Consider the following 14,742-nt stretch of genomic DNA (forward strand, 5'->3'; position numbering starts at 1 on the left):
CCTATCAACCTATGAAGAAGATGAGCATGAAAGCAGCAGAAGAACATGAATAAGTTGCATCTCTGAAAAGTATCAAATAATGCAAATACCGCAGCTGATAACAGAACCTATAAAAAGACTACTTGTGTCAGAAAAGAAAATAATTCCACAAACCACTGGTTTTAAGGAACAGATATCAAAAAGTAGCTTTGAGCCCAAAAGACTTTGCTCCACACTTTTGAAAAGCCTACCATAAAAATTTCCTCTTTTGGGCCCTGCGAAGAGAGGGAAAATGACGTGGGAAAAGAGGAAGAAAAGAAGATAAAGAAATTGCAAGACAAGACAGCACGAGGACAAGGACATGAATCCAGCAGAGAAAAATAAAGAAATTGGTCATTTATAGGAACTGTAATATAGCACAAGGTGCATCATTCCACTGCTTCAATTACTTGGTACAAGATTCTTCAGCGAAAAGGAAGACAATGCTTGGGAGTAAAGCACGCGTGTTTCATTAGATGGGGTAGTCTTTACAAGAAACACTTCAAGGGACGATAATGTTCATGAATTTCCTCTTGGCAAAAGCTAACCACCATTTATTTGGAGTCCCATTGGGTCTATATGCAACACTCAATAGTCTCCCACTTGTTTCCTCCCTTATCTGCTTCAAATAATTCCTCAGCAGCTCTGCATTCAATAATTAGAAAAATAAGAATGGAAAAAAATTTTAGTCTGAAGCAATCATTCACATGGTTGAGGATGTTCTTAAGCAGAAGACGAAACGTTGAAAACCAAAATTTCACAGGTCTGATCATATATGTCAACATTTCAAACATCAATATGATTGACTAGTCTCAAGACTCAACATTCATCTGCCCTTTAATTTTTACTAGGTAAAGCATTTGGGGGGAATGCGAAGCCCAGACATACCCTACCTAAAGGGGTGAACATGCCAGTTGGGCCATTGGCTGACTCAACATTCAACTTTCATATCTCACATTGGTTTTATGTAAGTATATTCATCAAAATGACAGAAAAGATTTGAAATTTTCTTGATAAAAATCTCTATGAAGTGGACATTCAATGGTGTATTATGAATTATGATCCCTTTGAAATAACAAAAATCAACATGTTGGTGGAGAAATGATACATTAGTCCCATGTTGAAATATCAAAGCCCTAACTATGAAATAGAATGTACAAAGGCCCCAACTCCATAACCCGAGAAGGATGCAAAAAGTCTCATGGATAATGTTATAGTTAAGAGCCCTAGAATAATACTTCACCCTCAATCTTGCTCTTAAAAGGGGAGGAGGTGCCATATGACTATAAATCACACAAGCAACTCACGAACAGATTCCATCAAAAGTAAATTATGAAACAAGAAAATAAAAAAGCCAATATTTTAAGGCCAATAGTTGAAGCCACTACATCAGCCCCATCAAACAAAAAAGGCAGTAAGCTAAGCCTAGATTTGAAAACTGTATCTATATAATGAACTTCACTCAAGAAAAATTTGTTGTTTCCACAATGAAAGAAAATACAAAGAGCCTTCACATAAAACTGAGGTATTTGATAACCAACAAATGGTTGAGGGTGAGTTTAGCATCAGCTTTTAACTTTTATGTACAACTTCTTAAAACCCCACTTTTTCCCGTCTTTTCTCACTTTTTCAAATTTTTTCAAGATACAAGTATACTTTAGTATATTTTCAGCAAAAAGTCTTCAACAACAAGCTAAATAAGCTATTCCCAAACGGACACTTAGTCTCAAGTGATGGTCATGTAATGAAGGTATCAATTGCATCATTGATATCACATTGATCCCTAATTAGACAATTTTATCTCCAAGCAACATGTCATGTGAAACCAGCAGAAAGAAAAGAGGGCCCATGCAGGTTGTGAATAAAAGCAACATTTTAGAGTTAAACTATTTTACAATATTACTTTTTCAATTGAGATGTAGGTTTAAAGATGGTGTAGCAAATGTTGCAAAATTAGCAGCAAGAGCTTGTATCCAACCAGAAACTACATTCCTCGTCATCTACATTTAAAACTTAAAACTATGATATTTGAATAGTATCCAAGAGGAGGCTTCCCTTAAAATTGTTACATACATTAAAGCACAAAGGAATAATTATCAGTATTAGAAACATAGAGCATTATTTTCTCACCACAAATTGTAGTGACATAAAGACAATAAAGAAAATGCCAAAGAAAGCAGGAAAAGGTGGACTTTCTTCAGCCAGAAGGACACAAAATAAGTTGTCAAACTTGGGAGCTTGAAAGAATAACTAGGTGTGGGGGCCAGTTATCTAGAAGGAACTATTGAAACCGTCTGAATTGGGCCTATGGCCCAATCCAAGGATATCAATCAATCCAAGGTTATAATAGGCATGGTATAAGAAGATGAAATAAAGATTGTATGTGATAGTCCAAAATATGTCCGAGGAGAAAAGTCATTTCGGAAACGGAGATCCGAGGTCAGTAAGAATGCCTTATCATCCCAGACATCCTTCAAAGTTGCATCACAACTAAGAGTCGGACATTGGATAAGGATGAGCAAAGGGAGGCAACAAATATCTTCAAAGCTGCTACCTCCACATTAAATGTCTCCCAACTAACTCTCTGGCTGCATTAATGTGGAAGTGATACCTAAACAGTAGTCAAGCAGCCTTACAACTACTAGTTGATGGTTCTGGGAGGTGTTGGATGGGACAAGAAGGAGTTCCTAGAATCTAAACTACACGTGTATGGTAGGGATGATACCAAGATTGTAGTATATAACATGGGAAGATGGCCTAAAGAAAAGGATCGGAAAAATTGAAGAAATCTTTGTAATAATATTATGAACTCTTGTAACTTTGTGTAAGTGACATAAATAGCAGACTAGAGAAAAAACAGAGAGTTTAAGGCCTGGCTACCTTGAATTAGCCATAGATTTTTCTGTCCTACTCGATAATGAAATTTCACAGAGTCTCCATGTTTTGTTCTGCTTGTTCTGCTTAGAGAAATTTTAGACTGCTTGTCTTATCAAACTCTTTCTTTGTGACCTTCTGTTTTTGAGTTTGAAACTATGGGTGGTTCCATTTTCTTTTTTCTCGAATCCAAATCGTTTGAATTTTCTGTGGAAGAGGGTGGTACTTTCTTCTTGTTACGCATTTTTGAAAGATATAAGGATTCTCTCCGATCGGTTTTCATGGGAAAAGAGAGTGCTTTTCGGTTGCTTACATATATTGAGGATCACTTGTCAAATACCCGTCCTGATAACTTTGCTAGAACCTTCAGGGATGGTAATAAGGTTTTGATTTTGCAAATGGGATTAAATGCACATGGAAGCTTTCTTATGATCTCTGAGCTTCTCCATGGTCGTCGGAAGGGCCTCATCATTGTACCAGAAGGAAAGCTGGGTAGTGGGTGGAGAGGTTTTGGCTTTCATCTTCGCAAGGCCATTGCTCCCATCTCTCCTGGCGTCAAATCGCCATCTCATTCTGCCCCATTTCCGTCATTGCAAAAGTCCAGAAAGCATAAGTCCTTTCTGGCGGCAGCGGTGGAAGGTGATCGGAAATCCTATGGTGGTAGTAGAACAGGAAAGCTTGCAATGCCCAATATTCAAAATTCTATCAAATCAAATCTAGCTCCCAAGTCTAGATTGAGCAGTTAGAAATCTCAGAGCCTGGATTTGCGCGATAGGGGTGCTGGGCAGGTAAGCACGGTTCCTGAGGCTGAAGTCACGCTTGAACTTGAGGATGACGCTCTTACAATTGCTGACTCTCCTCTCTCGTTAGAAGTTTCTTTACATTTGGTACGTGGGCTGAATGGCAAGTGGGACATTAAGAGTTCAAACATTAAGGAAGTGGGCTGTTCTGGTGTTGGGCCCTTGAAAGATGTCTTTAAGCCCAATGCTCTAGCTGAAGCCCCCCCACTTAACCCACCTCATGTTCCCAAACTTAAGCCCAAGCCTTCGTTGGTCTGGCAGCCCAAAAGTACTGCTGGTAAACAACTGAGTCACCTGACCAACACGAGCTGCCCGTCGCGAGAGACCCTTTCTCCAGGTTTGTTGAGTCCTGGCGCGAGATCCTTCCAGTCGTCGCCGTGCCCTTCGTCTTTGCCTCTGACGTCGTCGGTGGTTTCCGATGTCACCGCTGCCCATTCTCTCATAACCGACAAGTCTGGCGAAGCCAGGTTTGAGTCACCGGCGACGACGGACTCGATTCTTGTTTCCGATGTAGCCGAGTCTGTGCTTCTCGGCTCCGACGAGTCCGAGGAGGCCAGGAATGGGTCGGTTTGCTCCACAATTCACGATGAGAGCTTAATGCTTGATCCCCGACTGTTTCTCCAGGAGCATTCCGGCAATTTTGACAAGAAATGGGGAAACTCGGAGCAGTGGTTTCTTGAATTACGCGATGGGAGGAGGGTTGCGGTTCCGGTGCAGATTGCTTTGCCTCCTTGTGAAGCTACAGAGGTTTTGGAAAAGCAACAACAGCTTGTTACGTTGGAATTTTCTGAAGTCACGAACATGTCTTTGGCTCTGTTCGAAGAAGATGATGTTTTGGTGGAGGATTGGGCCTCGGATTCCTTCTTGGAGGAAGCTAATCAGCCCCTAGTGGTTGATCCAATTGCATTTTCTCTACCCTTGGCCAAGGAGAAGCAGTCTCTTGTAGATGAGGATAGTGTTGTGGGTGTGGACACTTCAAGGAGTCAGGAACCTTACTCCGATTGGTTTCAAAAGAGATTCAATAACTTTGATAGCTTCCTTGGCACGTCACTTGTGGGTTTAGAAGATCAAGCAACAGAATTTTTATTGGCTGTTGAAGCTGAATTATATCGGAGGGCTGAGGTGAACACGAAATCGTGTGGTTCAAAAGGTTCGGGGGTGAAAGGTTTAAGAGAGTTGAAAGGGTTGTTTAGTTCCATTAATTATGGCTCTACATCTGCTAGGCGATGTGGTCTTAATAGGAATCGGGTTCTTTCCGTTGCTCAATGAATTTAAAGCTTATTTCCTGGAATGTCAGAGGTCTGAATGAAGTTGACAAGAGGCTTCAAATTCGTAACTTGTTGCGATCCTGGAAGGCTGATATTGTGTGTTTGCAAGAGACCAAACTAGAGTGGATTACTAGAGGTACTGTTCGAAGTATTTGGAGTTGTCCTTATGTCAATTGGTTGTACCTGGGCTCTGAAGGTGCTTCTGGAGGAATTTTATTGATGTGGGATAGCCGGGTTGTGGAAAAGGTGGAGGAAGCGGTGGGGCATTTTTCAGTTTCTTGCAAGTTTAAAAATGTAGGCGACCAATTTGAGTGGGCTTTCACAGGTGTATATGGGCCTAATTTGAACAATAGGCGTAGGTTGATGTCGGAGGAACTAACCGGGCTGATCAGTTGGTGGGATTTGCCTTGGTGCCTTGGAGGGGACTTTAATATTATCCGCTTCCCTTCTGAGCGTTTGGGGGCTGCCAGCTTCTCCAGGGCTATGTTTGGATTTTCTGACTTTGTTTCTTTGCATGGGTTGTTGGATATTCATATGGAAGGGGGCCTTTATACCTGGTCTAATACTTCCTCAGCTTCTAGGCTAGACCGGTTCCTTTTCTCCCCTCTTTTGGCTGATCACTTCTCTCAGTTCACCCAAAAAAGGATGCCTAGAGTTCTTTCTGACCATTTTCCTATTTCGTTGGAGGGTGGGTGTCAGCGAAGAGGCAGAATTCCCTTCCGTTTTGAAAATATGCGGTTAAGGGTGGATAACTTTGTTGACAAAGTGAAGGAGTGGTGGGCTTCCTATTTGTTCCATGGTACCCCTAGTTTTATTCTTGCTAAGAAGTTGGCTGCATTGAAGTCGGACTTAAAAAAGTGGAATGAAACTGAGTTTGGCAATGTCACTTTTAAGAAACAGGCCCTTTGGAGTAAGTTGATTGATTTGGATGCTAAAGAGGAGATTCATAGTCTATCTACTGAGGAGAAGTTAGCTCAATCTAATCTTCGTTCAGATATTGAAAAGTTGACTCTTATGGAAGAGACAAGTTGGAGACAAAAGTCCAGGGTGTTGCATTTGAAAGAAGGGGATGCCAATACCAAATTCTTTCATAGAATGGCTAATTCCAACAGGAAAAATAATGCAATCGAAAGCCTTATGGTTAATGGTACTTTGTCGTCGGATCAAGGTATAATTGCAGACTACGTTTCTCATTTCTTCATGAATTTGTACTCTGAGCAGCAGGTTGAGCGGACGTTTCCGGATTCGTTGGTTTTTCCAATGATATCTGGGGAGAATGCGGATTGGTTAGAGAGACCTTTTGAAGAGGCAGAAATCTTTGTTGTTATTCAAAGTTTTCATGGTGATAAATCCCCTGGTCCCGATGGCTTCCCTATGGCTTTTTTCCAAGCTTGCTGGGGGATTGTTAAGCCGGATCTCATGGCTGTTTTTCATCATTTTTTTGCCATTGGTCAGTTTGAGAAAAGCTTAAACACAACTTTTGTTACTCTTATTCCTAAAAAGCATGCAGCTAATGAGATTGGAGATTTTCGGCCCATTAGCTTGGTTGGGGGGGTTTACAAAATTATTGTTAAAGTTTTGGCTAATCGTCTCCGCTTGGTGATGGGGGATATAATCTCTGCATCTCAGAATGCTTTTGTGAGGGGCAGACAAATCCTTGATCCTGTTCTTATTGCTAATGAATGCCTTGACAATAGATTGAAGTCTGGGTTGCCGGGGCTGATTTGTAAGCTGGATGTTGAGAAGGCTTTTGACCATGTAAACTGGAATTTTCTGCTTCAGATGTTAGAAAGAAGCGGTTTCTCTGCCAAATGGAGACAATGGATTCGCTTTTGTCTTTCTACTGTCCGCTTCTCCATCTTGATCAATGGCTCTCCTTGTGGTTTTTTTGGTAGCACAAGAGGCTTGAGGCAAGGTGATCCGTTGTCTCCTTTGTTGTTTGTTTTGGTGATGGAAGCTCTTGGTCGAATGTTGGACAAAGCAGTTCTTGAAGGTCGCATGTCGGGCTTTAGTGTTGGTAACTTGGAGGGAAGATCCATGGCGGTGTCTCATCTCCTCTTCGCAGATGACACGCTTATTTTCTGTAAGGCTGATTTAGATCAGATTTTGATCCTTCACATGATTCTTATTTGGTTTGAGGCGGTGTCTAGCCTTAAGATCAACCTGGGCAAGTCAGAATTGGTTCCGGTTGGGGTAGTCAATGATTTTGACCTTTTCTTGGTTGTTCTTGGCTGCAAGCAGGGCTCTCTCCCTATGAAATATCTAGGTCTTCCTTTGGGAGCTAAATTCAAGGATAAGTCTATATGGAATCCTATTCTAGAGAAAATGGAGAGGAGATTGGCGGGTTGGAAACGTTTATACTTATCCAAGGGAGGTAGAGTCACCCTTATCAAAAGCACCCTATCTAATCTTCCCACTTATTTTCTTTCTTTATTTCCTATTCCTGCTAGTGTGGCTAACCGTATTGAGAAGCTCCAGCGGAATTTCTTGTGGGGCAGTCTTGGAGATGATCCCAAAATCCATTTGGTTAAATGGGCTACTGTTTGTTCTCCTATTTCTGCGAGTGGCTTAGGGATAAGGAAGATTAGACTTTTCAATGAAACTTTACTTGGAAAGTGGCTTTGGCGATTTGGGGTTGAGGAAGATGCCCTTTGGAGGCAAGTGATAGAGACAAAGTATGGTTGTATGTGGGGGGGCTGGTTTTCCAGAGCTGTGATTGGCCCTTATGGTGTTGGTTTATGGAAAAATATCAGTCAGGGATGGCCTTCTTTCTCTCACCATATTCTGTATGATATTGGTGATGGATCTAGAGTGAAGTTTTGGCAAGACCGGTGGTGTGGAGAGACTTCTCTTACTATTAGATTTCCAGATTTGTTCAGATTTTGTAGGAATAAGGATGCTAGTGTGGCTGAGCTTATGATGTTCGCTCATGGTGTCCTCTTTTGGGATGTGAGATTCATTAGGAGTGTGCATGCTCGGGATCTAGAGTCTATGTCCGACTTCATGGCATCTATTTATGGTTCGCATATAAGGGGGCGAGGTGAGGATAAAATGTGTTGGATTCCTAACAAAGTTAAGGGTTTCTTGGTTAGTGGTTATTATAGAATTTTAGCTGGCTCCGCTTCCATTGGGTTTCCTTGGAAAAGTATTTGGAAGCAAAAGATTCCCTCTAGAGTAGCTTTCTTTGTTTGGACTGCTGCTTTAGGGAAATGCTTGACGATTGATAATTTACGTAAAAGGAAGGTGTGGATTTTGGATTGGTGCTACATGTGTAAGAGAAATGGTGAATCGGTTGACCATCTATTTCTTCATTGTCCTTTTGCTTCGGATCTATGGTCTATGGTTTTGGGCCTTTTTGGAGTTTCTTGGGTTATGCCGCACTCTGTTCTGGGGCTGTTATGGTGTTGGCAAGGCAGCTTTGGTCGTCATCGAAATGGTTATATTTGGTCCATCATTCCTCATTGCCTATTGTGGTGTCTTTGGAGGGAGAGGAATAGTAGATGTTTTGAAGATACTGAGAAATCTATTCCTGTCCTCAAGCTTCTCTTTTTTAGAACTTTAAGGGATTGGTTGTTTGCTTTGCAAGATAAATCTTTCCCCTCTTTTATTGATTTCCTAGACTCTTGTAATTTTTGTATTTGATTTCTTTTCCCTTGTACACTCCCTGTGCACTAGGGTGTCCCCTTTTTTATCAATATATCTTTTACTTATCAAAAAAAAAAAAAAAAACTCTTACTCTTGTAACTTTGTTCATGAACAAGACATTATAATATAAGCTCCTCAGGCCGTGCTGAGGACAGATTTTCTTATTTTACTTTCGTTTAACAATCTTAATTTAGCAACTTTTATTGTCTTTCTTTTGGAATAGTACTAGTTCTTTCATCTACGCTCTACAAATTCATTGTTTGGGCTTGTTGGGCTAAAACCCAATCTTATACTGGGTCCAATCCAAATTTAGTCCCTACACTAGGAAATGCACAATAGTGAAAAATGAATGTATGATTCTATCTACATATACTATTCCAGCTAGATTAACGAGTTAACAAAACAAGAAATCAGATCGTAGGTTTAAACTATTTGCTGAATTAACCACCATCGTGAGTATTAAATATGAAAAAATAAATAATTAAATTAAACTAGGATGTTTACTCTCTAGATTCATAATAAGTCTAGGCATTGTGACCTAAAATTGCTGATGAATTTTTCAAATTTGGTATGAAGCTACATCATGAATTTCTTATAAACCATCCAAATAATTGAATTTCTTAAGGTTTTCAAAAACGTTACAACTATAATAAGATAAAAAGAACAGAAGTCAGCCAATAGAAGAATTTTCCATCTTAGATGAATAAACAATATGATAATTGAGGCAAGCAACACGCCAAAGAAGCTCTCTAGCATACATTGATATACTAAACACAAAGACAAGGAGTTTCACCTGCTTCCTGCTGAGACTGCGGAAGGGGGAAAAGGCCTGGAAAAGGAAAACCGGACTCTCCAGGGACTGGAACCTTTTCCAAACCCAAGTTGATGATTGCCTTAGTTCCTTCGGCCAAAGTTCTGCAACCTTCAAGCCTCTTCAAAGCCACATTAATGTAAAATGTCAAATATATGAGGAGCTTATCCGCCGAACTCTTAATATCAAAGTTTCTGAAGAAGACATTGGCGCGAAAGAATGTAATTGCTTCATCTACGATATCAGTTCTATCTGCATACACAGAGACCTCAATATTAAAGACATAAGGAAGTACATGCTACTCTTAGTCCTTTTATTTTTCATATATTGTTTTTCGTCATGCTAGCTTAAGGGCGTGATAACACCACTTGGATCTAGAACCTACATGCTGATGCTCATGAGTTTGATAGCCATACTAGTGATTTGGGGAGGTCCTCTCAAAAAGTATTTAGTACCCATTTGTCCAACTCTCTCATCTTTGTTATACCCTTTATGATATTTAGGAATAACCCAATTCATGGGCAGTTGGAGTGTCATAGGAGGGATTATAATGATTCCTGGTATTTGAAGTCACAAAGGTCTGGTCAATGCACATATTGCATTTTCTGGCAGCAACCCAAAATTGTTGAGTTTATTTCTATCTTTCTATATGTAACCCAAAGAATGGAAAAGATTCCTCAAGAGTCTTGAACCCACAAAGTGCATCATCTTTTACCACCATTTCCATAATGTACGAAACAAATGTATGCATTTGGACTAGGGTCATATCCTTCATAATTAATATTGAGCATTTAGCAACTACTGATTTGTTATTTCAAGTACCCTAAAAAAAATATGCACATTTTTTATATCAATAGTGAGAAACCTGTATACTTCTAGTGAATACAAAGCAACCCTTCTGACCTAGCATGTAATGGGAGTATAAAAACTTGGTTTATAATTGCACTATCAAATAATGAAGCATTTGAAACAGTTAAATGATAAGGTTAAGTAAAAAACCTTGACCAGAAGCTGGAGCAGGACCCTTTATATGGCTTTTTAAAGGAAGCAGAGGGCACCCACAAGCTTTAGTAATGCCTTCATCATCCACAAAGCTAGAATGATATACCTGCCATGACAAACATCTCTCTAAAAATTTTCAAATTTCGAAAAATTCCCACTTTAATAAATATTCAATGCAAACCAGGATCAAAAAATAAAAGAATCCCAGAAACCCAAAAAGGAAAAACGTCAAGATTGAAACTTTGTCAAGCTAAGCATGATTGCCATACCATACTTTACTTCTCTTTCTCTGTTTCCCAGATGAATTGGTGTCTTATTGCAGCAATTGAAGCCCAAATTATCAAACTTTTTCCAAATTCAAACAAAAACAGACTGATTCTGTATATTAAAAAAATGAAGTAGAAAGCAAAAGATTAAGTGGGTATTATGTAAAAATGAATGAATAATGGTGTATTTGAAGAATGATAGTGATTGTGCAATGGAACAGAATGAGTAAAACAAAATTTGGAATTCAGGGGATGAGATTACCTGAGTTTTCAGTTGATGGATCGGAAGTGGGTCGGAGCCACGGAAGATGACAAAAAGCTCAGCGGATCGGTGCTATGCTCTAATGTGATTGGTGGGTGAAATCAATGGAACCGCTTCTGATAATTATTAATAGTTTATTATATTTTCGAGTGCACGACACGACACCGTATCCATTGCGCAACGACATGTGTTTTAGTTTTCTCCACTCAAGAAAAGGGTGAAAAGAAAATTGTCGTTTGATGTCGTTTAGCAGGATGCATGCGTGGAGTCTTTTTTTTGGTGAATTTAGAGTAAAATCTAAAATGGATAAAAAGGCATTTTGCATCGCTGGATGCTAATGCTTTAAGAATGGTTTAGGTAAGGAAAATATCTAATTTGACTAATCTTTAGAATCTTTTGTGCTCGGCAAGGACGGAGTTGGAACTTGGAGTTAGGAGAGCGAATCTGCTACTGTAGCCGCTGAAGAATTTTTCTTTTTTCTTTTTTTTGTGTATCTTTGATGCATTTATCTACTATGAGTAGGAATCAAATTTTATTCAAAAATTTTTAAAGGACTGGGTTGTTTGTTTTAGGTAAAATTGGTTGATTGGGCTTAATTTTTTTTAGTTTTACTACTGGTAATTTTTGTTATTGAGCTAATTTTTTTAAGCTTGCATATTTTATTTTAATTTTAGATCTAATTTTTTTTTATGTCTTTTAAAAGGAAGAAAATGCTAGAGTTATAAACTTTTTAACAAATTGATGATGTGGTGAGTGGTATTGGTAAGTTAAAAAGTTATGTAAATGGTGGACCCAAATGTAAACCATAAAAAATTTGCTACCTTAACCGTTTGTAAAAATATTGTAAAAAAGTTTATGACTATAGCATTACTCTTAAAAAAATTAATGATATTATTAAATGGGGCCAAAGTTTAAGAGTACCTACTTCCCCAGATAAGTATATAGAGAATGAGGGAAGATAAGGTTCAAACCACAAACATAAAATATCATAAAGGATGTCATTACTATTAGATGATCACTTAAAAAAATCCTACTAATCCATAGAATTGGATAATAGTTAACCTTAATATTAGCATGTTAAGAACATCTTTCTACCTATTAAAAAAACTAGCCTATTTCTTCTTCTTCTTCTTTGTTTTAGATAATTTAATAGTTACAATAATGGAAGAGAAGGCACCTCCCCTATTATCTACCTATTAAAAGAAACTATAAAAAAACTAGTCCATCTCTTTTTTTTCCTATTTTTGAATAATTTAATAGTTACAATAACAGAATAAAAGAGATTCAAACCTTGATTTATGCATCATGATGTTTGATTCAGATTAGATCTTTGCATGTATTAATTGTAGATGGTTCAATGTCTTATTTCAAGTTTCAAAGCGAAGAATTTGACCCCGAGGATTATGGATAGGGTTTAATATTACCTCAATTAAGTGGACTTTTAACAAATAGTGTAAATAATTACCGCAAATCCTTGGTGCGATGGTTAATTCATAAGTATAAGTGCTTGTGGGTGTGGGAGGGGGGTAAGGGCCGGGGTTTAAGTCTCTAGGAAGAAGCTTTACATACATATACACTTAGATTATGCATACTAGATTAGAATTTCTATCTTGTATAAAAATAAATAAATAAAACAAACAAACAAACAAAACACAAGTAACAATGAAAATGAAGCAAGCAAAAGAAATTTCAAGTGATCAAGTTTTAGGATTGAGTGCTAATCTATTTCTAATGCCCTTGGATCTCAAGTAACTAAATTGGAATGCAAACAAATTAATTCGAAGCCTAGTTCATCTAAACAGCTGTTGATTCGAAGGTTCACGAAAGACAGATTAAAGCTTTAGATTAAACTAAAAATAGGAAACTTGAATCAAACTTCAATACTCATATAAACAAGATTAAACTAAGTACAAGATTACAAGCATTAACACCTTACAATTAGAGCCAATTAGCGAGGGAAAAGCTTCAATCCAACCCCTTATTATATGCACTAAATTAATCTGATTCTCATACTTGCTTTATTATTATTATTATTATTTCTTACTTGGCTTTATAATTAATCTTATAGTTTTTCTTAGTTTGTGACAAGTTTCCGCATCAACCCAAGTATTTCTCTCTCTATATTTGCCCTTAATTTTTTTATCAATTTCTTTTTAGGGATAATTACAGTAAACCCACCTGTGGTTAGGCCCGTTTTCACTGTGCCTACCCGTGGTTCAAAACTTATCGCTTTGCCCACCTGAGGTGCCTTCCATTAGGGATCTGTTATCCACCTCTCCGTTTGCTGTTAGAAAAACACATTTTTAAAGAAAAACAAACATAACAAAGATCAAAAAGTTAGGACTTTTTATTGCTTAAGAACTTCTTTGAGAACAAAACACAAGAATAGCACAGATCAAATGCTATTCCTGATTAAAAGTGATTTCATTGAGCATTTGTTTTTTTATAGATCTCTCCAACTTTTATTCAAACCAAGCCAAACCCAAAAAAAAAAATTTTCCAAATCCCAGAAAAACACAAGCCACAAATCCAGAAAAAATTCATCAACGATCGCGATCCGAGATCGTGATCTCGCCGGCGCGATCTTGCGAAGGCGAGATCGCGATCAACGTCGCGATCTCGCGAACGGATCGTGATCTCGCCTGCGAGATCGCGATCGACGCTTCGCGAGATCACGCCGTCGATCGCGATCTCGATCCGGCGCGATCTCGCGAAGGCGAGATCACGATCGACGGTTCGCGAGATCGCGACGTTGATCGCGATCCGTTGGACTGGAGCTCGCGAGATCAGCGACCCCATTACTAGCACATACCGAACTCACAAGAACCACAATCTCCAACAACTATATTTATATGTATGAATTTTTTTGTGATTGGTTTCAGAGAATGGAGGACAAGGATCAACAGCAAAATATATTTCTGGTAATTTGTTTTCTGGGATTTGGAATTTTTTTTTTTGGGTTTGGTTTGGTTTGAATAAAAGTTGGAGAGATCTATAAAAAAAACAAAAATAAAAAAACAAATGCTCAATGAAATCACTTTTAATCAGGAATAGCATTTGATCTGTGCTATTTCTGTGTTTTGTTCTCAAAGAAGTTCTTAAGCAATAAAAAGTCCTAACTTTTTGATCTTTGTTATGTTTGTTTTTCTTTAAAAATGTGTTTTTCTAACGGCAAACGGAGAGGTGGGTAACAGATCCCTAACGGAAGGCACCTCAGGTGGGCAAAGTGATAAGTTTTGAACCACGGGTAGGCACAGTGAAAATGGGCCTAATCACAGGTGGGTTTACTGTAATTATCCTTTCTTTTTATAATAATTTTTTTTATTATTTTTAATGGTGTGAACTATTCAGCCAATAATAGCCTTGTTGACTAGAGGATAGTAAGATTCATTCCCTCTTTTTTTCAGTCATTCTGATTTTTGTCGAATATGCAAATAAGAGTAGGTATTCCCTTTGTAATCTTCGCTTTAATAAAATATATACAATACATATAGTCATATTCTATAATAAAACATCATGGTGTCAACTGATATATCATAACTTGAGGCAATGCAAGTCCAAGCAGAAACCAACACTATAAAAAAGTTATTCAACCTTTGCAGCTATCTATATTTTCAAATTATAGACCCCCCATAAAGATACAATTAAGAATGTATTTAGATACCGCTTATTTTATTAAAATTGAAAAATTATTACTGAAAATATTGTAGATAAAAGAAAAAGTTAGTTGAAATAGTATAGTAAGACCCATAAATAATGCCAAAAAGTACAATGAGACTCATAAATAATAACAAAA

General features: G+C 38.1%; 1 protein-coding gene across 1 annotated transcript; it reads right to left on the reverse strand.

Annotated features, from left to right (window-relative positions):
* Window positions 1-352: 352 nt before the first annotated feature.
* LOC126715478 (actin-related protein 2/3 complex subunit 3) lies at window positions 353-11,113 on the reverse strand. The gene is made up of 5 exons (XM_050416086.1): window positions 10,947-11,113; window positions 10,688-10,796; window positions 10,416-10,524; window positions 9,399-9,668; window positions 353-663 (listed from the first exon to the last, which is right to left on the reverse strand). The coding sequence occupies exons 2-5, from the start codon at window positions 10,688-10,690 to the stop codon at window positions 521-523; spliced, it is 525 nt and encodes a 174-aa protein (XP_050272043.1). The 5' UTR covers window positions 10,691-10,796; window positions 10,947-11,113; the 3' UTR covers window positions 353-520.
* Window positions 11,114-14,742: the final 3,629 nt, after the last annotated feature.

This window comes from Quercus robur, chromosome 2 (genome assembly GCF_932294415.1).
Source record: "Quercus robur chromosome 2, dhQueRobu3.1, whole genome shotgun sequence".
Taxonomy (NCBI): domain Eukaryota; kingdom Viridiplantae; phylum Streptophyta; class Magnoliopsida; order Fagales; family Fagaceae; genus Quercus; species Quercus robur.